General features: G+C 42.9%; 1 protein-coding gene across 1 annotated transcript in view; it reads left to right on the top strand.

Annotated features, from left to right (window-relative positions):
* The window catches only part of LOC124555667 (regucalcin-like), a 161,553-nt gene extending 138,694 nt beyond the window's left edge, over positions 1–22,859 (top strand). Inside the window, exons 5-6 of the mRNA XM_047129655.1 lie at positions 10,680–10,792; positions 22,598–22,859. Of these exons, the coding sequence (XP_046985611.1) occupies positions 10,680–10,792; positions 22,598–22,840 (356 nt within the window). The 3' untranslated portion in view covers positions 22,841–22,859. The remainder of the gene's footprint in view (positions 1–10,679; positions 10,793–22,597) is intronic.
* Positions 22,860–23,169: the final 310 nt, after the last annotated feature.

Here is a 23,169-nt window from a genome sequence, read left to right as displayed (position 1 = left end):
CGTGTTAAGTGGTCTAATAACAACACTGCCTTGTTTGATCAAAATCTCACTATCTCTCCACGTTGGTAGCTGATTGCATGCAATACCATATAATCAGGAACAGTTCTGCCATAGTCTGTCGACACACCAAGTAACTAAAATGTAAGATGTTTGCCGCAGGACCTACCTTCATTCCATCTTTAACTGTGGCATATTACCTTCGTAATCTTTTACGCAGACAGTCTCAGTTATGCCAAATCTAATATTTGTGACTATGATTAAAAGTGCATCATTAATGTTGCATGCGCTGCCCCGCGAAAAAGTTCAGCGCGAAATGTGAAATTTTTCAAATTTTTATTCCGGCCGCTGCCGGGCAGTAGGTTAAGCACAGCCCGATGTGCTAATCAACTAGGCCACTGGGCAGTACTACTGTCTGAGGCTCGAGGTATTCATTCGCGCAACAATTCTGTCGGCGTCTTGAACCAAAGCGAATGATGGTCTGTTGAATTTCAGAGAATCCACGACTAACATTTTGGGTGATGGACTTCTGCAGGCTGCCTGCCTGTTGATCAGCATGTCAAGTTTTGGCCCGAGGCACGCCATACTCCTTGCGTAGTAGCTGCTGGACTTGGAAACTATATCGATGCGAGAAGCTGCTGTGCAGCCCTAGCCTTCGCCCCATGAGGAACTTCAGCTGATGGACTGCAAACTTTCTACAGTCCATCTGGGAAGGCGCGACCTCGCGACAGTCGTAGCTACCTAGGCGTGATTGGCCACCATTCTGGTCGATCTCTGGTGGGTGACCCGCTCCACTGGTGCTCGGCATCACCCATCTCGTGTCGGCTATCGAACCCAAGTACATGACATGGGGTCCATGAGTATGTGCTTGGGTACGTAGCTGGCCAAACTCCCAAGGCTCTGAGCGGGCCATGCCCATTTCTTCGTTTGCTTACGGGCCACACGCCGTAGCAGTAGCAGCCGCCCACGACCCGGGGTAATGGACGTTATGGGCGACATTGGGACGTCTGTGCATTCCGAAACTGGCTGCGCTTGCACACATACTGGGCGGCCTGAAGATAGCCCTCGCGCTTTCATTGCAGCTCGAAATAAACACTCGTTAATGCTGCCACTACTTCATTACGGGCCCCGGCGTAAATCAGTCCCCCCCCCCCCCCCCACACACACACACTATTTCTTTCACGCATCCTGATGCGTAGTCGCCATGAATAGGCTGGGTCGCTTCCGTTGGTGTAAGTGAGTCGTCATTACACTTCCCGGCACAGAGTTGTGTTGAGAAGTGTTACTCTAACATCCAAAAGCTACGGTTTGGTGGGAGAAGTGATTGTTGGGTAACACCTGGCACCCTAATGAATAGTTTAGTGTAGAGTAGTAATCACTGGGTACTCTGGCAATTACATATGGGCAATGGTACTGAGCATAGCTTATGTTCAAAAGTATCGGATCAGCACAGTGTGGCGCAGTGCATTTCACTTTCTTTATGTTTAATTCTGTATCTGTTCTCATTTGTTAGATTTAATTTATGTTAGTGCTAGATAGATTACGCTTAAGGCTACGTTTTTGAAGCCACATGAACCCGTGGACTTATCGCTATTTATGGATAATGGTAGACCCGATAATCTAGTACCAGTACGGTCACAGTATTGCAATCTTACGGGGTACAAGTTTCCGTGCTGTAAGGTTGTAGCAGCCACATGTTTTATGTGTAGTCGTCTTGGTCATTTGGCTCGCAAATTCGGAGTGTAAAAGGGCGATAATTCGACGAAAAAATTAATTTGTAGTATTTTTTCAGTATTTGGATTCATTAGTTGGTTATGTGTGTCTCTGGGTATTAATCACAGTAGGAGTAAAGTACGCAGAATGGTAGAAACACGTAATGCTACTACTACGAAGTCTGTTGCTGCTCTAACAGAGCAAGTGCGGGTGTTAACAGATGAAAATTCTCACCAAAAGCAGGAGTATGAGGAACTCCTTCGCAAGTTTGAGGCATTGGAAGCTGTTCAATTTGTCACAGTCTATGTCAGAGGAAAACACTGCAGAGATGAGAGTATCTTCATCTTCTTTTAATCCGGCTGTAGCCGCGCTTATCAATCCCTTTTCGGGTAAAACAACGGAAGACGTGTCATTATAGGTACGTTACTGGTATTGCAGCTATTGCTGCAATTGCTGGTTCATCAGACGAAGTAATCCTTCGTGTGGCTAGCGTGAGTTTTTCAGATGGAGCTAAAACATATGTGTTACGTCGTGAGACTCTCTGTAAAGCACAGTCGTCCCAGCAGTTGCTTACGGGACGGTACGAGCGTTACCAAAAACAAAATATCATACGTTTTTTTTCCGCTTATGAGCAGACGTATGTGCCTACCCAGAATGCAGAGAACGATAAGTATTTCTGAAGGAAGCAGAAAACAGAGCAGTAGAAGTTTTCTTGTGCAGAATACCCTCAGAAATGTCACAGAGATTTCGTATTGAGTATCCTAGTGTTCTAACAGCAGCTTTTAGAACTCCAGCGCAGTTTGGGGGGGAGTGGGGGAGGAGGGGAGGAGATAGACTTTGGAACGAGGCAACAAATAGATCACCATGTATTCACTTCAGAGGTCAAATGTTAAAAGTGCAGACGATAGGGCAGTATACAGAAACAGTGTCGGCAAACAAAGGGTTACTCGTGTGAGAAAGTGGGCCACCGATCGTTGGATTGTCGGAATAGGAAAAATGGGAAGCATTGTCAGGAGAAGTAGGCATTAAACTCAAACAGATATATTTAAATAACTTACGGGAATGCAGCCGATATTTCGACAGGGAATATTTCCTCGGTTTTCAGAGAAACTCCGTAAAGATAACACACACACACACACACACACACACACCCTGTGAACACTAGCGCAATCACAAGCCAAAGATGACAGACGTCAGAAGTTATCGATAGTGAAATTAATAATCAACGAGTGAGGTAGCATGAACTCTGTACTTCTGTTTTTTGACAAGTGAGAGAGCAGTATTCCATGCAGAATTTTAAAAAACCTCCATCTCTATTCATATTATTCATAAGGCTACTTGCTAATTTAATTTCAACGGCTTTCTTAATAACACTAACCCAATAGTTAGCTGTAAGTGCATTCCAGAATCTCCGTGTTGTTATATTCAATAGGATGACCGGTGCCAAGACAATGTTCTTCAATGGCAGATTTGCTCGGCTGTTGTAAGCGTGTGCACCACTTATACTCAGTGCACCGCTCCTCCACAGTCCTAATAGTCTGACCAACATATACTGAAAGATATCTTCAGAATTAAGAGGTATCTTTACAATTAATCTGAATATGGGGGGGGGGGGGTAAAGTATGGTCTCAATACAACTGTCGCGCAAACGGAATGCAGTAGGATGTGATGTACATCAGAGCTGGATGAAGCATGGAGTGGAACTTGAGCAGTGAGAGTGTACACAAAAATTCTGGCAAAAGAACATTTATTAGATCTGTGAGTTTAATTGCACACATGAACGTTTATAGTGAGTAAAATTAACCCCAGAACTTTACTTCGGAGTCCCCTGCAAGGTCTATGATCTATGGAAGAGGAATGATCAAAGGATGGTTTGATTACGAATACTTACATTCACACGCACTTCAGAGACTGACAGGAAAGAAAAGAACTAAAAACCTTCACCACAGCACACGTGGGTAGTAAGGGGGCTATTGCACTTATTTCAACATGCGGGATAAATGAACAAAATTTCTATTTGAAGTTAATTGCTATAAAATGAAGCATAATTGAGAATCGTAATTAATCCAGATATTCTACAACGGAAGATCACTATGGCCTTGGCACTGTAAACTTTCTCATTAGATCACGATCACGTGGTCATCACAAGCGAAAGTGTTAACGAAGAAAGTTACCAAGTGAGATGAATTGCACAAAATTGTCATAAAATTACGGAAATCATACGTAATATACATGCTAATTCTAAACAAAATGAACTGAATCACAATAAACTCAACACGGCTCGACGTGTTTGGTTAACAGTTGAACTGAACAATAACCTACACCGTCCCTGGATTTTAACGCATTTAACACTCGCGAATTAGCAAGTAAAATTTGTCACACGTGATAATAAACTATGAATGATGAAAGGAATCATTTACTTTGACTAGCTTTGAAAAACTTACATAAAACACAACATTAACTTCTCATCGAAAAGGCACATTTACCGTCAGTAGGTCTCACCCACGGACCACGCCGCGAGCATTCGCTCTCCAACCAAAACCGCTCCCCGTACCTACGGAAATAGCCAGAGGAACCCCTGTTGCGGTGCCACCATATACAAAAGGCTCGTCCAAGGCAAACACGGACCTCTTTGCTACCTGGTACGTGTTTTCTACAGTTGGCTGTTCTGACACAGTGGCAGACTACTTCACTCCCGCGGATCTACACACTGATATCCTTGCACACTCTCATTCATATATTCAACTGATCGGACAAGAAGAGGAAAGAAAAGATGCATTTAAATATGACACTTAAATGTATCAAACATGCGTGTGGGGCTCCGACAAGTACCAATAACCTAATGAAGTGTTAAAACGAAATATGGATAGTATACTGTGGCCACCACAAACACACTCAGCTGCTCAGTCTTTTCCTTTCCTTCTTTACATCTAGGGTACTAGACCATTTGCAACAACTATTGATGTGCCAGAGACAAACGAATGAAGGTGCGTGGCATGGCAAAATCATGAAGAGGCTCATCCAGAGACCCTTCAATACAGTATATGATATACTGAGAACTATGGATGAAGGGCAACACGCAGATTCCATATTTCTAGATTTCCGGAAAGCATTTGAAACGGTGCCCCGTTGCAAGCTGTTAACGAAGGTACGAGCATATGGAATAAGTTCGTAGATATATGAGTGGCTCGAAGACTTCTTAAATAATAGAACCCTGTATGTCGTCCTCGACGGCGAGAGTTCATCAGAGACAAGGGTATCGCCAGGAGTGCCCCAGGAAAGTGTGATAGGACCGCTGTTGTTCTCTACATACATAAATGATTTGGCGGACAGGGTAGGCAGCAGTCTGCGGTTGTTTGCTGTTGATGCCGTGGTGTACGGTAAGTTGTGGAAGTTGAGTGTCTGTAGGAGGATACAAGGCGACTTAGATAAAATTTCTGGATGGTGTGATGAATGGCAGCTAGCCCTTAATGTGAAAAAATTTAAGTTAATGCGGATGAGTAGGAATAACAAACCTGTAATGTTCGCATACAGTATTAGTAGTGTCCAGTTTGACACAGTCGAGTAGTCTAAATACCTGGTCGTAACGTTGCAAAGCGATATGAGGTGGAGCGAGCATGTAAAAACTGTCGTAGGGAAGGCAAATGCTCGACTTCTGTTTATTGGATGAATTTTAGGAAAGAGTGGTTCACCTGTAAAGGAGACCGCATACAAGACGCTTTTGCGACCTATTCTTGAGTGCTGATTGAGTGTTTTGCATCCGTACCAGGTATGATTAAAGGAAGACATCTTAGCAGTTCAGAGGAGGGCTGCTACATTTGTTACCGGTATGTTCGAACAAAACGTAGGTGTTACGGAGATGCTTCGGGAACTCAAATAGGAATCCCTGGAGGGAAGGTGGCATTCCTTTCAGTTGACGCTATCAAGAAAATTTAGGGAACCGGCATTTAAAGGTGACTGCCGAACGATTCTACTGCCGCCAACATACATTGCGCGTAAGGGCCAGAAGATAAAATACGAGAATTAGGGCTCATACGGAGGTGTACAGATAGTCGTTTTTCCCTCTCTCTATTTGCGAGTGGAGCAGGAGGGGTATTGACAACTGGTTGTACAGGGTACCCTCCGCCACGCACCTTACAGTGGCCTGCGGAGTATCTATGTAGTCGTAGATGCAGAATATATGACATGTCACAAGTGCAAGGAATACGGTAGACACCAGCCTTACGCAAACCAAGATCATGCTTTACGGAACATAGGAGGACCCTGATATTAGATGGTGGTTGAAAAAAACACCTCACATATTATTTCCGCAAAATGCGACGACTCCTGTTCGAAATTCGCCCTGCTTAAGGCAAAAAGACGGTAGACTTCAGTGCCACCTCAGTATTATCGTCACACACCCGATGCAAAGTTCGTCGACAGCGTATCGTCTATCACCATAGCCATTCTGACAAAAGGTGACTTCGAGATGGGCTAACTCAGTGGACGAACTCCCAGGGTCCGAGATGACATGGGCCTGTAAACCAAGGCACGAAGTACCCCTTCACGTTGAGCCGGATGGTGACAACTAACGACCTGCAAATACAAGTCAGTGTGAGTATGCTTCCTGTAAACGGCATGTCCCAACGTACCATCCACCATCCTCATGACCAGCACATCAAGGAAGGAAAGACAGCCATCCTTTTCCAGCTCCATCGTGAAACGAATATTCGGATGGATTGAATTCCGGTGTTCTAAAAGGGCGCTAAAATTCTCACTGCCATGAAGCCAAACAACAAAGTTATCGCCTACGTATCAGAAAAAAACACGCAGGTTTCAAAGCCGCAGACGTCAAGGCACGTTCCTCGAAATCTTCCATAAACAAACTGTCAGTAACAGGTCGTAACTCCATCCGTCTGCTCGTAGTACTGATTCTTGAATAAAAAGCAAGTGGAATCAACAAATGCCGAAATCGGTTCGTAAATTCAGCACCAGACCTAACCCCAGTCAGTCGTAACGAATCAGACAGAGGAACGCAAGTGAAGACAGAGATCACATCAAAATTTATAACAGAGTCATTCAAAGCATCCCCTCTAATCTACGTAAGAAATCCGCCGAGTTTGATATGGTGCTCACACCGATCTACTAATAGGCTCAGCAGAGTAACAAGATGTTTTGCTACACGAAATGTCGGAGTATCAATGTTATTCACAATCGGACGAAGAGGAACGCCTTCCTTGTGGCCCTTGGGAGGCAATACAACCTAGGCAGAATAGCACAATAAGAATTGAGACTCTTGATAGTCTCCTTCGATAAGGAATTTTTCTTCAAGACGTTGTTGATCCCTCTCTCAACACTTTGTGTGGGGTCAGCACCATACGCAATATGCTGAACCTGACAGTAAACACTGCAACTTTGGAAAGTAAAATTCTGCTTGTCCAGAACACCGGTCACATTACCTCTGTCCGCAGGTAAACTAACAATATCCAGATAAACTCTGAACAGGACTAATAAAATCAACTACGGGCGTCGGACGTTGTGACCGAACGGTTCTAGGCGCTTCAGTGCGGAACCGGGCTGCTGCTACTGTCGCAGGTTCGAATCCTGCCTCGGGCATGGATGTGTGTGATGTCCTTAGGTTAGTTAGGTTTAAGTAGTTCTCAGTCTAGGGGACTGATGACCTCAGATGTTAAGTCTCATAGTGCTCAGAGCCATTTTTGAACTACGGGCTTGTGACACCGCCCACGGACGAATCGCATAGAACAGCTAACGCCACAACACAGTATGACTGAGAGTGAAGTAACGTCATATAACTCGGAGCACATGCGTGCTACCGAATAGTCACAAGCGGCAAATATGACCGCGCCTAGCCACTCCGCGCTTGGTGTGGAGCCCGCGAGCGAGCCAGGAAGAGCTGACGAGACGAGTAATATGGAACAAATCCACTCGGCCCCCCCCCCTCCCTCCACCAATAAGATGACGTCGGAAGTGTCGCAATAAGTGTGCAAATAACCGAGCCCAGAGGCTCAAGGTATGAAGTTGTGCCGCCATTCCGTCTTGAACCGGAGAGAATTACGGTCTATTGAGTTTCAGAGAAACCACGACTAACACTTTAGGTGAAGATCAGTAAGCTGCCTGGCCACTGGTCAGCTTACCAAGTTCCGGCCCAAGGCACGTAAAAACCGTGGCGCAACACATACTGGGCTTGGAAACTTCACCGATGTGAGGAGCTGGCGTGCGGTCAACCTCTGGCCTCTGACGGACTTTGGCCGAGGAGTGCAAGCAGTCTTCAATCTGGCTGGGGGAGGTGCGCCCTTGTGGCCTCCTAGCTATCTAGACATCATCAACCACCGTTCTGGTCGACCGCTTTTGTGTGACCGGCTCCGTTGTTGCTCGGCATCGAATATCTTTTGTCGCATATCGATCCCAACTGCACGGCATGGGAGCACGAGTAAGTGCGTGGGTGTATAGCTGGCCAGATTCAAGAGGCTCTGAGCGAGTCGCGGTAGCAGCTGCTCACGACCCAGGGTAACGGACGTCACAGGCGCCGTCGGGGCACCAGCGTATTCAGCAACAGGCTGCACTTGAAAGCGCGCTGGGCGGCCTACAGAACAGCCGTCGTGCTGTACATTGCTGGTGTAAATAGACACTTGTTAATACTACCACTGTTTCACTGTATGATTTGGCGTAAGTCTGCCTCCTCCCACACCATTTCTCTCACCCATCCTGATGCGAGGTTGCACAGGATAGGCCGAGTTACTATACATGCTCTGACATGTTTTTCAGATTCTGAACATGTTGTTATTTGCCGCAAACATTATACAATTTCTCTCTGGCATCAGTGGTAATATGCCCTCACTACATATCTTGTTCGGTGACACGAATCACAGCTTTCCTCATTTAGAAGGCAGTTGAACAACTGATAACAGGATGTAAGCAAAGAACTAAACTATTCTAAGTCCCGGCCTGGTCGGAGATTTTCTCGCCGCTCGGGAGCTGTGTGTTGCGCTGTCCTTACGTTCGTATCGTCGTAACTGACAAGGAAACATTCTCCAGTTCAATGTCGTATCGTCTGTCCATTATTGAGATGGCTGAATCAACACGACTCGCAAGACAAAACGTCAAATTAAAAACAAAAAAATTATGCGTTCGTATGTGTGTATAAAATAGGACAATCTACCATTAGCCAAGTAAGTGCATTTAAATATCTTGGAAGCACAATAACTGAAGACTTGAGATGTCACCAGTAGGTGAAAACTCGAATGCCATAGCGAAGGAGGCATTCAACAGAAAGAGGAGACTCTTATGTGGTAAATTAGATAAAGGTGTAAAGAAAAGGCTTGGCAAATGTTTTGTCTGGAGTGTGGCACTATATGGAGCAGAAACATGGACGCTGAGACGAGAGGATGAAGAAAGGTTAGAAGCATTTGAGATGTGGATGTGGAAGAGAATGGAGAGAATAAGCTGGATGGAAAGAGTGAGTAATGAAAGAGTATTGGAAAGGCTTGGTGAGAGAAGATGTCTGCTGAAAGTTGTAAGAGAAAGGAAAAAGAACTGGTAGGGACATTCATTGAGAAGGGAGTGCTTGTTAGCATATGCTTTGGAAGGATTGGTTTGTGGCAGAAGATTGAGAGGAAGACAGAGATACAAAATGATAGACGACATAAAGGGAAGAGGAAATTATGCAGACCTGAAGAGGATGGCAGAAGACCGGATAGCCTGGAGAACTACCATGTGAAAGCCTGCCTTTTGGCGGAACACTGATAGTGATGATGATGTGTGTATAGCGACACAGTCAGACAGCCGTTTTTAACTCTAGTACAATGATTTTGTCTCAGATATTACTCTTTATATTTCCACTTGATAGCAACATATTTCATATATGATGTCGACTTTTAATTCAAGAAACGTTAATTTCTGCTTCATTTTCATGCGCCATTGTACAATAGTCTGGCGAGAAAAATTCACAGAAAGAACATTTTACATTGATATTTATACGCTGATGTATGCTGTCTCAGGAGGCATTCAAAGCGCCTAGGCGGATCGTCGTAATTTCATTTGTGATAGAAGATTTCTGCTAACCCTTAAGATGAGAAACTCCCCAATTAAAAACAAAAAACTCGTTGATATTAAAGTATTTTAGTAAAGCAATGTACTACAAAACAAGCTACAAGTAAAAACTTGATGTATAGAAATTTATGTCCTTTTTCTTATTGCTGACTTATTATCTCTTTCTTATTTATGTCTTCCAGTAACATTGTAGAGTAAACGGATTTGTTAATGTATACTATGATGCTTATTTTACACGTATGTCTCTTATATGATATTAACATTCAAGTCTTTGGCTTCGACATCAGGTTTGTTGATCTAACGAAACGTTCAGTTGTTAATTACCGATATAGAATGAATACATCTTTTAACAGAGAGACTGAACTACTTTCCTCGCTATCGTCAGATTCTTCATAGAGATATTTTCTAATTGAATATGTATTGTAAAAAATTCTTAAGTCTGTATTCCATTTATAGCTTCAGTAACTCAATTTGTGTGCCTGATCGTCATTAATCAAGCTAGGAATATTTACCTATAATCAGTATCGCTTCAGCTACATAACCGACTCTCGTAGTATTTAAAGTGTTATTTTCGAATGAATGTAGATATGTGTTTAAAGTCCGTTGACAACGTGGTCATTAGAGACGGGGCGGGAAAGGTAATCCACCATCCCCTTTTCAAAGGATCCGTCACGACAATTGCTAGGAGCCCTTTAGGGAAATCACGGGTAGCATAAATATGGATATCCGGAAGGGGATTTTAACCACCAGCTCCCCCCCCCCCCTCCCCCCCTCATTACGAGTCCAGTGTGTTAAACCTTGGACAAATCGCTCGATATCTGTTATTTACGTATGAGTACAGTAGTGTGTCGATTGCACAATCAGTAGTTTTGGTGCGTTGCGTGATGATAATGCATTGACTTTCTGTTCTCTTTCCACAGGGGTAAACAAAACTGTTTTCCAGTTGAATTCCACTGGAACAGGTGAGCTTCCTGACGGAATGACAATAGACAACAAAGGAAATCTCTGGATAGCTGTCTTCAAAGGAGGAAGGGTGAGTTATCCCGTCAGAGCGTATATACATTATTTGATCAAAAGTATCCGGACACCCCTATGTAGTGCAGAAATGACCACTAAATGTCACCAGAGGTGAACCCATCAGTGTAAAAGGAGGCGGGGAGCTTTGCGTTGCCAGCAGAGAAGCAGCAACAGCAGTAATGACCGGTCAGGAGAGCTGGACGACTTCGAACTTGAAGCAGTCATGGGATCTCAACCGAGTAACAAATCGATCAGGAGCATTTCAACACTTGCAAAGCTGCCCGCGTCCACTGTTCGTGATGTGACTGTGAAGTTGAAACGTGAAGGAGCATTCATAGCTAAACCGAGACCCGGCAGAGCTCATGTAGTGGGGGATAGGGCCCGTCGAGAAATACGGATGGTGTTTTATCGTATGAAATCAGAGAAAGAAATCACTCTAGAGTTCCAGTGTGCTACCAAAAGTCCAGCTGGTACAGTAACTGTTGTAAGCCACACATTTATGCAGTCAGTACTAAGATCGCCCGAGATGGTGTTTAGAGTGATGCCACTGGACGATGGGTGACTGGAAACAAGTGATTTTAAGTTATTAATCACGCTATGCCCAGTGAAAATCTGATGGAAGGGTGCAAAGCCAACAGTGAAGTATGGAGGAGGTGGTGTTACTGTAAGCGGGTGTTTTTCGTGGGTAGGATGTGTTGTCCTTATTGTGCTTAAAACGCAAAATGCGGAAGGATATGAACACATTTTACAGCATTGTGTAATGCGTACAGTAGAAGAACAGTTAGGGACGATGATTGTATCTGCCTGACAGTGCACCCTGTCTATGACGCAATGGTTTGTGGACAATATATGAGGCAATGGTTTGTGGACAATATCATTCCCGAAAGGGACTAGCCGGCCCAGAGTCCCGATCTGAACGCAATAGAACCCTTTTTGGGATGACATAGAACGTTGACTACGCTCCTGACCCCAGCGTCCAACGATGCATCTTTCTCTGGTTTCGGTTCTCGAGGGATGACGGGCTACCATTATTCCACACACACTTAGTCACTTCAGCGAAAGCGTCCCCAGCAGAGATCAAGCCGTCTTTTTGGTGAACAATGGGGCTCACGCCGTATTAATGTCCACGAATGCGTGTCCGGATACTTTTGTATGTAACAATATCCCTACGTGCAAAATGTCCTAAAATGGTTGGAAAAGTTAATCTCGTAGATTGGTATGAATTTGCTGCTATGGTAAATACAAGGAATATGTTTTAGTGTGAAAAAACTGGTAAGTCTGACTTAGTGTTTCCGAAGTCGGACGGATCGTTCACAAACATGTTAACTCTACCATACATAGTTTTCATATACTTTTGTAAACAATTCGTAAATACCCGCCGTGTGGGCAGAGCAATGGTGTCACAAACGGAAGACACATTTCATTTCATCTAAACATAATACATATTACAATTCTCCGGTGGAAATTTTTGTGTATCGAGATTGTACGAAATGATATGTTATACACAAATGATATATCATACACACAGAGTGTGTATGGTTACTAGCTGATAAAAGAATCTTATACCTCGCTATTTAACAAAACATAGTTGTCTGAAATTCAGTCAGAGTACTGCACGTCTTCTTCTTCAGTTTATGAAACACAACGCTTGTTCCATAGACTTCCTACAGAAATTTTCGTCTGATCACTTGTCTTCAGGGTTCTTTGCATCCTCTTGTAAGCGTGAACTTTCTAAAGCTGCTTACGTGAAAATCATAAATAAATATTTTTGTTATTTAAGTTCTGATTGAAGATCTATATTTTATTGGTGTGATTTTTATTTTTTATTTTCCTTCTACTATGATTTTTAATCAAAGTTTATTCAGTGTTACTTTGTTACAGGTTGCAGAGTTATTATATTACTTGAGTATTAGTTTTGTACGTAATAGAAGAACCCTGCTTTCTCCATTTCATTGTATGATGTGCAACTGGGCAGTAAAATGTACATTCGGTTAGATGGAAGTCCAAAGTCATAAGCATTCAGTTTTAGCGTTACCAATACTCAATGACAAGTTTGCTTTCAGCGCTGATGATGAATGCAAAATACAGCCGAAAGTTCCAGCCCATTGTTAGACACCCATTCGTCAATATGTTCTACAGTAATGAATAATTCCATTTTGGCCTAAAGATATGAGTATGCAGTTGAATAAACACATACTTCCTCCGCATATTGTAAAATGCTTGTGGGCCGAGTGATGGTTCGTTCTAAATCATGAGTGTGAAGAATATACAAGAGATGGTTTAATTTGCACCTTGGGGCAAACCCAAGGAGACAAGAAACGGACTAAGGATGTTTCCTTTGATTCGGACGGAGATTGTTCTTTGAGCGACCAGGTTACTGATACCATAGATCCACCTCGAATGAATTCCGAAATCTGTCAGCTTGTTCAAGAGGATCAGTATGTGCATGTGATCATAAGCCCCCTAACGTAAAAAAATGACGACCGTTTTATTTATTTGAAAGGCTGAGGTGATACACATAGCAAACAAATACAGATTTTCCACAGCTCATTTTTATTCCTAAAGTGCAAGTAATGTTAGTAACGTTACAATTATGAATTCCCGGAACACTGTAAGAAACTATGCGTTGCATTAGAATTACGATAAATAAATACTGTTTAGGTTTAATCATTTTGTTGTTTTACCGACGCAGTCACATTGTATAGAGTTAGACGGCACGCAAGTGGTCTGTTGATATGTACTTTATACTTGGTCTTCATGTATCGTAAACCTTTTTATTTTAGACGATACGCGCAACAGGAATTCAACTTGTTTCTAATTAAACATCAAGCTGTAGCGTTCTTTATGGGGTTGTATCTTTTTCAGTAAGATCAAAAATCCCATGGTTCAAGCTTCGATGCACCTACCAAGCGAGGTGGCGCAGTAGTTAAGGCAATGAAGTCGAATTCGGGACAGCTGTCAAGTTCCCGTTGAGTTATCCAGATTAAGGTTATCCGTTGTTCTAACTCACATAAGAGAATTTCCAAGATAGTCCTTTGAAAAGAGTACATACTATTTCCTTCCCCATCCTTTCCCAATCGGAGCTTCTGCTCCGTCTCCAATGATTTCGCCGTCGACGGGTCGTTAAAACTTAATCTTCCTTCGTTTCTTTGCAGTCGTTTCTTGGATCACTTGTCACTTATTTAACCTCTGGCATGTTTTTTTAATATGCAAAACAAGATGTGGCGCTGTGGTCTGATGTCCAGGCTAAACTGTAGCGCATTGTAAGTGGCTGGTTAAATCAGCTCAAAAGTCAGGAGAAGGCAAGACCTTACCACATCCAACACGAACGTGCGACGTAAATCACTACGATGCTCAGATCGTCCTTCGGACTGTGGACAGTTTACTATCCCTTTCACATTAGCAAGACACTTATCAGGTATATGAGGTAACCTGTTTCAGAAAAGGTCGTATCCTGAAGTACGCGTATGATCATATTGGCACGTAAACTTGAATGCGACTGCGGCTGAAGCTTGCGTATTTGCATTTAGTTGCACTGGTCCGATGCCAAATGTTAAACTGCTTCCGTTGTTTATATCTCCAACGGGTAGATGCTGCCTCAATCCCTGCCTCGGCACTTGAATTTAGCAAGTAACTGCGTATGTTTGCCAAATTTCACCGCAAACTTTTACAAATGTTATAGCAGTGAAATGCCAACGGTCCTGCCACAGTGCTAACACCTGTTCTCGTCAGATCAGCGAAGTTAAGCGCTGTCGGGCTTGGATAACACTTGGATGGGTCACCGTTCGCGTCTGCCGAGCGCTGTTGGAATATGGGGTGCACTCAGCCCTGGAGGCCAATTGAGGAGCTACTTGATTGAGGACTAGCGGCTCCGGCCACGAAAACTGTCAACGGCCAGGAGAGCGGTGTGCCCCTCCATATCCGCATTCAGTGACGCCTACCGTTGGAGGATAACACAGCGGCCTGTCGGTACCATTGGGCCTTCCGAGGCCTGTTCGGCTAGAGATTTTTTTCTTTCTTTTATTTATAGGACTGGAATCTTATTTTCAAAAGGTTTCGAATTCCGTTAAACAAGTAATGCCCTTTTAGACTTTTGCTCTGTGCTTGTTTAATTGTAACTTTGGTATCTGAATTTATGTAGCACAGTGATCTTGCTTGCACGTTCCTACACCTGGTACCCCGTTCTTGCTTATGCGTTCCTACACCTGATTCCCTGTTACCCTCAGGGTTCTGTACTGATCTGGGCTTTCCATTGCGTGAGTGAGTATGCTCTCTTCCTCTGGTCGTACTGCGCTCCAGTAATAAACGTGTGTACGACAAACTCAAAAGATCCATTAAAAAGAGCGTAATTGCTTCAATATATCCGTAGATAATAAAAATACAAGTGTTGCAAATGCGACAAATTGCAATCTACTTGCATACTTTCATTTAGTGTAAATGTAATGTGCAGATGTAAAGATATTTACAGAAGAAACTAGTTCGCTCAGTCTTCACCTGGTAATCTCTTGTGTACTAGCATTACAAAAATATCTGCAATAGAATTCCGTCCTATGCGTATTTTCGGTAGAAAATGGGCTTGATGAACAATTTGCGAGCACTTTAATCACTGTACTACATCTGGCCTCTAGCTGATTTTCGTCTAACTGATTACACTGGCGATAGAGATAGTGATATGCTCATATACAAATGGCGGCAGTATCGCGTACACAAGTTATAAAAGGGCATTCCGTTGGCGGAGCTGTCATTTGTACAGAGCTAATTCATGTGGAAAGGTTTCCAATGTGATTATGGCCACTCAGCAGGAATTAACATACTTTGGAGGTGGATTGACAACTAACGCTGTGTGATATAATCACAGAAATCAATGTGGGACGTACGACGGACGTATCCGTTAGGACAGTGGGACGAAACCTAGCGGTTATGGGCTTTGGCAGCGAGTGTTTTTGTTAGCAACAAAAAATCGCCTGCAGCGCATCTCCTGGGCTCGTGACCTTATCGATTGGGCGCTAGAGGACTGGAAAACCGTGGCTTGGTCTGATGAGTCCATATTTCACTTCGTAATAGCTGATGGCATGATTCGAGTGTGGCGCAGATCTCACGAAGCCATGGACCCAAGTCGTCAACTAGGCGTTGTGCAAGCTGATGGTTGCCCCATAACGGTGTGGACTGTGTTTGCATGGAATGGATTGGGTCCTCTGGTCCAACTGAAGCGATGATCGACTGGAAATTGCAGGCCACCGTGGCCGAGCGGTTCTAGGCGCTTCAGTCTGGAACCACGCTGCTGCTACGGTCGAAGGTTCGAACCCTGCCTCGGGCATGGATGTGTGTGATGTCCTTAGGTTAGTTAGGTTTAAGTAGTTCTAAGTATAGAGGTTTGATGACCTCAGATGTTAAGTCCCATAGTGCTTAGAGCCATTTGAACCATTTTTTGACTAGAAATTGTTATGTTCGGCTACTTGGTGACCAATCGCAGCCACTCATGGACTTCATGCCCCAAACAATGATGGAATTTTTATGGATGACAATGCGCCATGTCACCGGGCAACAATTGTTCGCGATTGGTTTGGAGAACATTCTGGACAATTGAAGTGAATGATCTGGCCACACATATCGCCCGACATGGGTCTTATCGAATATTTGTGGGACATGATCGAGAGGTCAGTTCATGCATAAAATCGTACACTGGCAACACTTTCGCAATTATGAACGCCTTTAGAGGCAGCACGGCTCAATATTTCTGCAGGGGACTTCCAACGACTTGCTGAGTCCGTGCCACGTCGAGCTGGTGCACTACGCTGGGCAAAAGGTGGGAGGGGGCGACACGATATGAGGAGGTGTCCCACGAGTTTTGTCACCTCAGTGAAAACTAGGTTTGCAGAAAATTGTAATTTATATATAGGAACACATAAATTTGTTAAATAGTTAATACTCATAATTCTTGTATAAACCAAGGTACTAGATTATATTTTTTAATGGAACGGTATACATTTGTTAACAGCATTCAATAACTCTTAAAAAGACAAATACATGTCAATTTTGGCGTTGAAATGTTTCGCAAAAGTCTTTGAGAAATGTGCTACAATTCAGAGGAAAATCTGCCGGAATACACTATTGCAGGGCAAACACCACAAAGCTACGTTTCATGCAGCAAGAAGACATTCCAGGGCTACTGAGATAAAATGTAGTTCATTTTGTCTCTTCTTTACGCGACGGATATGAAGACCAACAAAATTTTTTGAAAACATTTAGCGTTGCATAAACTGTGTGAAATAAGTGTAACTCCTCAAGTTTAAGCTAACAGTTGTTGTGGAAACATCTGCAATTTCCGCACGAAGTTCTCTATTTAAACCTGCGCCGTGGCTTTCCGCTGCTTAGTTGTCAGGACTGAAATAAAAATATCGTCCGTCCTCCGTGAAAATAAACTCTCTGTCTACTGAGAAAAGGAATGTCTGTTTTCGATCCTGCGTTGCTGAAAAATCATCTGATCACATGTCATAATGTTTATTAAAGAGTGTGGAACGGTTTCTCAGAGTATCTCTTGTCGGATAACTATGTCTGCAGATACTACTCGAAATTATAAGTAAGTGGTATACTCAAGTCGATGGACAAAACATTTTACTCTTAATGAGCTGGTGTCTTACAAAATGAATGATTTTCTTAACGGAAAGTCGTTTTATGTTTCACCTCAACATGTGCTCAAACTATTTCTTATCGATTATTTTCTTGTAATATGAGTTCACAGCTTCTATAAATTTTTAAAGGATTTCATCTTGCCTTCAGCTGCTAGAATTTTATATTATGACTGCAATCTCGGTATTAAGCCATTTTCAAAAATCTACAAAACATTATAACATCGTAGTTAGAACAGTTTACAGTGGGATCAACAGTAGGAAAAACCAGTTTTGTAGTTTTTTGATATTAACATTAACAAGAGGAGCAGAACAGAGAAAGCGAAATACATTGCATCTTGTTATGGTGCTATATAAGACAGAATAGTAGATAATTTTCGTAAATCTAATGTACGAATCGGGTTCCACACGAACAGCAAAATAGGGACAATAATCAGACACACAACCTACAAAAGAAAATGTTTTACACAGTCATGGGTATAAAAAATCAGATGTGGTGAAGGTGAGTTGGTGTCGGTGGATGATATAGAGGAGTAGTCTGCGGCGATACGTCGGCACATTTGTGTTCAGTAAGTCGATGCAAGAGACAAATGACAGTCTTCTAGATGATCCTACAATTCTTGACGATATGTGACATGACACTATGCGGAAGGATAACTGTCGTAGCCAGGTGGCTCATTTTTTATGTTGCTTGCAGTTCTCTTCGTTGTCCTCTGACGTTCCAGCTGCCAGCTACCCCATAATGCAGCACTTGCCGGGAGCGTGGGACGGTAGTGACCAGGATCCCGCTCAGTCTAGTTAAGCCTACCTCTGTTAAATTTTGCCCATAACTGTAGGGAAACTAGTACAGATGGACTTCTAACGGTGCCTGCCGTAGGCCACTATGTATAATGATGTTCGTATACACACATTTTCTGTAATTAATCGTAACAGCTTCACGAATAACAGGACTGTAAATGATATTTTCATAGATGGGATACCCCTAGAAGCCATATTCTATTTTCTACGTAGGTTTTAAAATTTTTGTTTGTTCAGTTATACTGCCTTAAATCTTTCGTAATGCGTGTTTGTTGTGTTGTAAGCATAAGGCTTCCTTGTAGAGGAACATAATCGTTCAGCATTCACTCAACATAAAAGTCTTAAAATGTTTGTGATTTTCCTGCAACTGTAGGATTTTGTGTTATGTGAGTTTCCTATTACGTGATAAGCAGCAGAGTTCAGTCTATTTTCATTAGTAAAGACACAGTCATTATCCAGAGGGGGCTATACCAAATTACATGTCATGATTGTGATAAGTTTTATATTGATCCGTGAGGCAGAGATATATTAACTAGGTTGGCTCAAGATGAACGCAGCTGGAGATAGCAGAGTTATGACTTCACATTTTCGGGGCATGTGTAGAATTAGGGCCACAGTCCTGTCTCCTTCACTAAGTAGAGAAAAGCCAAACACTTCATATGTCATAAGCTCTGAAATCATTTTTAATCCTGATTTAACTACTCCCACTCGTCTTAACGTCACTTAATCCTCACTGTCTTCCAATGCTTCTCTGTGTGCTCTATTCTATTCCTCCAGCTTTCCTGCATTTATTTATTTTATTGTGATTGTTTATGTACAGCACGTATTCTGTTGTTTTCTAATATGTACATCTTCCTTACAGTGAGAGAATTCTTCACACAACTGGTAAAAAATTATCTTATGTATTTTCTGTTATAATTGTCAATTCTGACTTTTACACTGTTTGTGTATCACCTTCCATATATACACGGACATGACGCAAGTCATGGGATAGCGATATGCACATATTAAGATGGTGGTAGGGTCGCATACACAAGGTATGAGAGGTCAGTATCTTGGCGGAGCTGTCATTGGTACTCAGGTGATTCATGTGAAAAGCTTTCCGACGTCTTTATGGCCACACAACGGAAATTAACAGACTCTGATCGCGTACTGGTAGTTATAGCTAGACGCATGAGAGATTCTACTTGGGAAATCGTAAAGGAATTCAGTATTCCGAGATCCACAGTCTCAAGAGTGTGCCGAGAATACGAAATTTCCGATACTACCTCTCACCACGGACCACGCAATGGCCGATGGCCTTCACTTAACGACCGAGAGCAATGGCGTTTGCGTAGAGTTGTCAGTGCTAACATACAAGCAACGCTGCGTGAAATAACCGCAGAAATCAACGTGGGGCGTTCGACGAATTTATTCGTAAGGTCAGAGCGGCGAAATTTGGCGTTAATGGGCTATGGCAGCAGACGACCGACGTGAGGGCCTTTGCTATCAGCATATGTCCTGCAGCGCCACTTCTGGGCTCGGGGGCATATCGATTGGACCTTAGGCGACTAGAAAAACGTGGCCTGTTCGCGAGTTCAGTTGATTAGAGCTGATGGTAGATTTTGAGTGTGGCGCAGACCCCACGATTCCATGGACCCAAGTTGTCACTGTGCAAGCTGATGGTGGCTCCATAATTTTGTGGGCTGTGTTTGTATGGAATATAGGCTGGGTTCTTCGAACGAATGATTTAGCCACCCAGATCGAACATTTATGGGACATAATCGTTAGATCAGTTTGTGCACGAACTCCTGCTCCGGTAGCACTTTCGAAATTAATGGATGGTTATAGAGGCAGCATGGCTCAATATTTCTGCAGGGAACTTCCAACTACTTGCACAGGGCATGCCACGTCGATTGCCTGCACAACACCGGGCAGGAGGAGGCCCGAAACGATATTAGGAGCTATCCCATGACTTTTGTCACCTAAGTGTAATTCTTCTTCACGCTACTCTTCAGTACTCTCTTCTTGTATTAATTTTAGTTATTGTGACTGTTAATTTAATTTACAATGTTATATGGCACTGTTTTCTCGAGTTTTAATTTTAATTTAATTTTTTATGCTTTTTCCCATTTATGCTTATTTTCTGTTTGACATTTTTAACTACATAACACTGCACTGTCATAGATGACATTCACTCTTTAATAGTGCCTTATTCTCGGTTCATAACTTATTTTTCAATGCCGTTCACGAATATTGCGCTCTCTTTGACAGGAGGTGGTCAGTTAAAGTCCGATGATGGCCTTTTAAGCCGGAAACCGGTTAACGATACAAATTAATATTGTAGAACATACACAGTGTACTGCCTTTCATTTATAATTGTGTAGTTGTTGTACCGAGGGGCGACGGAGGAATCAGTTAACATAAAAATAAATTAAGTAAATTTATTTTTTCAAGGTGTTCATTAAAAATTTATCATACCCCTCGTATATGAATAACTGAGATAATATAAACGTACGTAAGTTACCTATGACTCTATTCGTTTCTGCAAAATATAAATCTACTAATAGCATTAAATAAACGCCAGTGTTGTCAATTGCGATATTGATTTGTTTAAATTGTAGCCAGCCTCTCTCTAGCGTCCTCGACCCCAGAGGTGTGGCTTTGGAAACTGTTAAACTTCACAACAATATCCCTCAAAAGGTGGTACTCGTAAGCTTTCCCCATATGGGACTTGAAGGCGGACGTGGACGTGGAAATTGTGGAGTTTTGTGACGTCACAACCGGAATTCTATGATGAGAAAAATTTGCAAACATGAAAGGCAAAATAAGACATTACATTCTTGCATCGTGTAGGAACGTGGCGAAACAGATCCAAACCGCTTTTGTCCGACACACGTAGATGCCATACTGAATTACATCGCTTGCAGCTTGGGACCTTATTTGTTGGCCCTATGTTATAACTTACGTGATATCTGTACACATTTTTCCAAAGCGCCAACACACTGAGGATGTGCCGAAGAGCCTCGATTCTATCACGATTAGTAACGATAAAGTTTTGTGAAAAGACTGATTGGTGGTTAAAGGCTTCTCGTATTTGTCGTTTCTCGTATTATAAATTGCGTGCTATGGAAGTATGCTATTTCAATGAGCTGGTACACTGAAGATTCATCAACAACTTGGTATGATTTGTTATAATTATACAGGGTGATTCAAAAGTAACTGTACACACTTCGCGGGTGTAATGTATGCATCAAAATAAGAGTAAAATATTCAATAAAGTTTTGTCTGAACTCCTTCATTTGCGAGTTATTATGCGTAATGTAATTTGTGGTAGCATTATATCATGGGCCAGTACAGGCTTTTGGCGTGTCGTGTTCGCCTGCATATCGACTGAAGCTTTGTAGGCGTTACCCCTGCACATTTCAGTCGGGAGGCAAGAGAGACTCTCGAAGTTGCTTATCCCGATAAGTGGACAGGTCGTGCAGAACCTGTTACTTGGCCCGCCACATCTCCGGATCTTAACCCCTTGACTTCTACCTTTAGGGCTGTCTCAAGGAGCTCGTGTATGGCGTTGCAATTAAGAATGTAGCACAACTACAGCAGTGAACTGAAAATAGCCGTACAACTGTGCAGAATGAGATGGCCGAAGCCTGCAACATTCCGAGAGCGGTAAAAAGTCGAGGGTGTCACTATCTTCGTATACATGCACATCGTTTAAAACATGTTCTGGGGTAAAGGTAGAGTTCGTAGTTGTGCTGAATTTCGGGTACCTTCGTGTCGTTGCTTTCTGCGTGGAATTAATTTCGTGTTGTTTGTGTTGCACTTGTGATCCCTACTCTACTGCATAGCTTTGAAATAAAGCAGTTTCAGACAAAACTTTATTTAACATTTTACTCTTATTTTGATGCATGCATTACACCTATTAAGTGTGTGCAGCTACTTTTGAATCACCCTGTATATCAGTTAATGACATAACGGGGGTTAAAGCGTTCTGGACTTCGTAAGACTAAAGGTACAGACTCAGTTGACATCTGTCAAATGTAGTGTAGTGAGCAGGGTTAATGACTCCAAAGGAACAACAAGGCAAGTTTTTAAATTAGTTGTTCAACCCGTCGACGCATCCTCAATCTTCTGCGCGATTTTCGTGCTCATCTTCGAAGAACGCTAGCAGAGCTAATCTAGCTATTTTACGCGCGTCCATTTTCGTAAATAAACTATGTAGTTTGCACGCCAGATACAGCCAAACGCTTTCAACTGCGCGAATTACGTTGAACAACACGTTCCGTGTGGTGCAACAGCTCGTTTCTGAGTGTACACCAAGCACGTTCTGCGTGCTTCACGATGAGACACGTCCCGTGTGAGAGCGAGGTATTTTTGCGGGAAGATTGATCGGTCACGCTTTGTTCACCCAGGTGATCAACGTGGACCCGCGCAGTGGAGCAATTCTGCAGGAGCTAAACATGCCGGCATTGCTGGTGACGTCTGTGGCGTGGGGCGGCCCCGATCTGTCGGACCTGTACGTGACGACTTCGCGCATGGGGCTGACCCAGGAGCAGCTGCAGCAGACGCCTCTAGCCGGCTGCGTCATCCGTGTAACTGGGCTCGGCGTCAGCGGCAAGAAGGCCAACCGCGTTGCCAGCCCTCATCTTCAATAAAGCGCTTATAAAACGTTAACATTCTTCTTCTCTTCCTTTACCTCCTTCCTGTTAAAACCAGCTACTATATGTTAAACCCATATCTCATAATATATTCTGTTTGAGCGTCGTCTGATATAAAGAATATTCGTCCAAAAATGTTTCACTACAGCTGTGACACCGTAAGGGGGTTCTACTGCGAGAATGGAGCATGAAAAAATAAACACGCTAAATGAATTTTAATTACATATTGTATTGGTTGTACTTTCTGTATGTTCATAATGAAAGGATTGTGTTTTGTGAGATCGATTGTCCGGCTTAAAAGATTCTTATTGGTTCTTTATACTTAT

This window comes from Schistocerca americana, chromosome X (assembly GCF_021461395.2).
Source record: "Schistocerca americana isolate TAMUIC-IGC-003095 chromosome X, iqSchAmer2.1, whole genome shotgun sequence".
NCBI lineage: Eukaryota > Metazoa > Arthropoda > Insecta > Orthoptera > Acrididae > Schistocerca > Schistocerca americana.
This window is presented reverse-complemented; position numbering and strand designations above follow the sequence as displayed.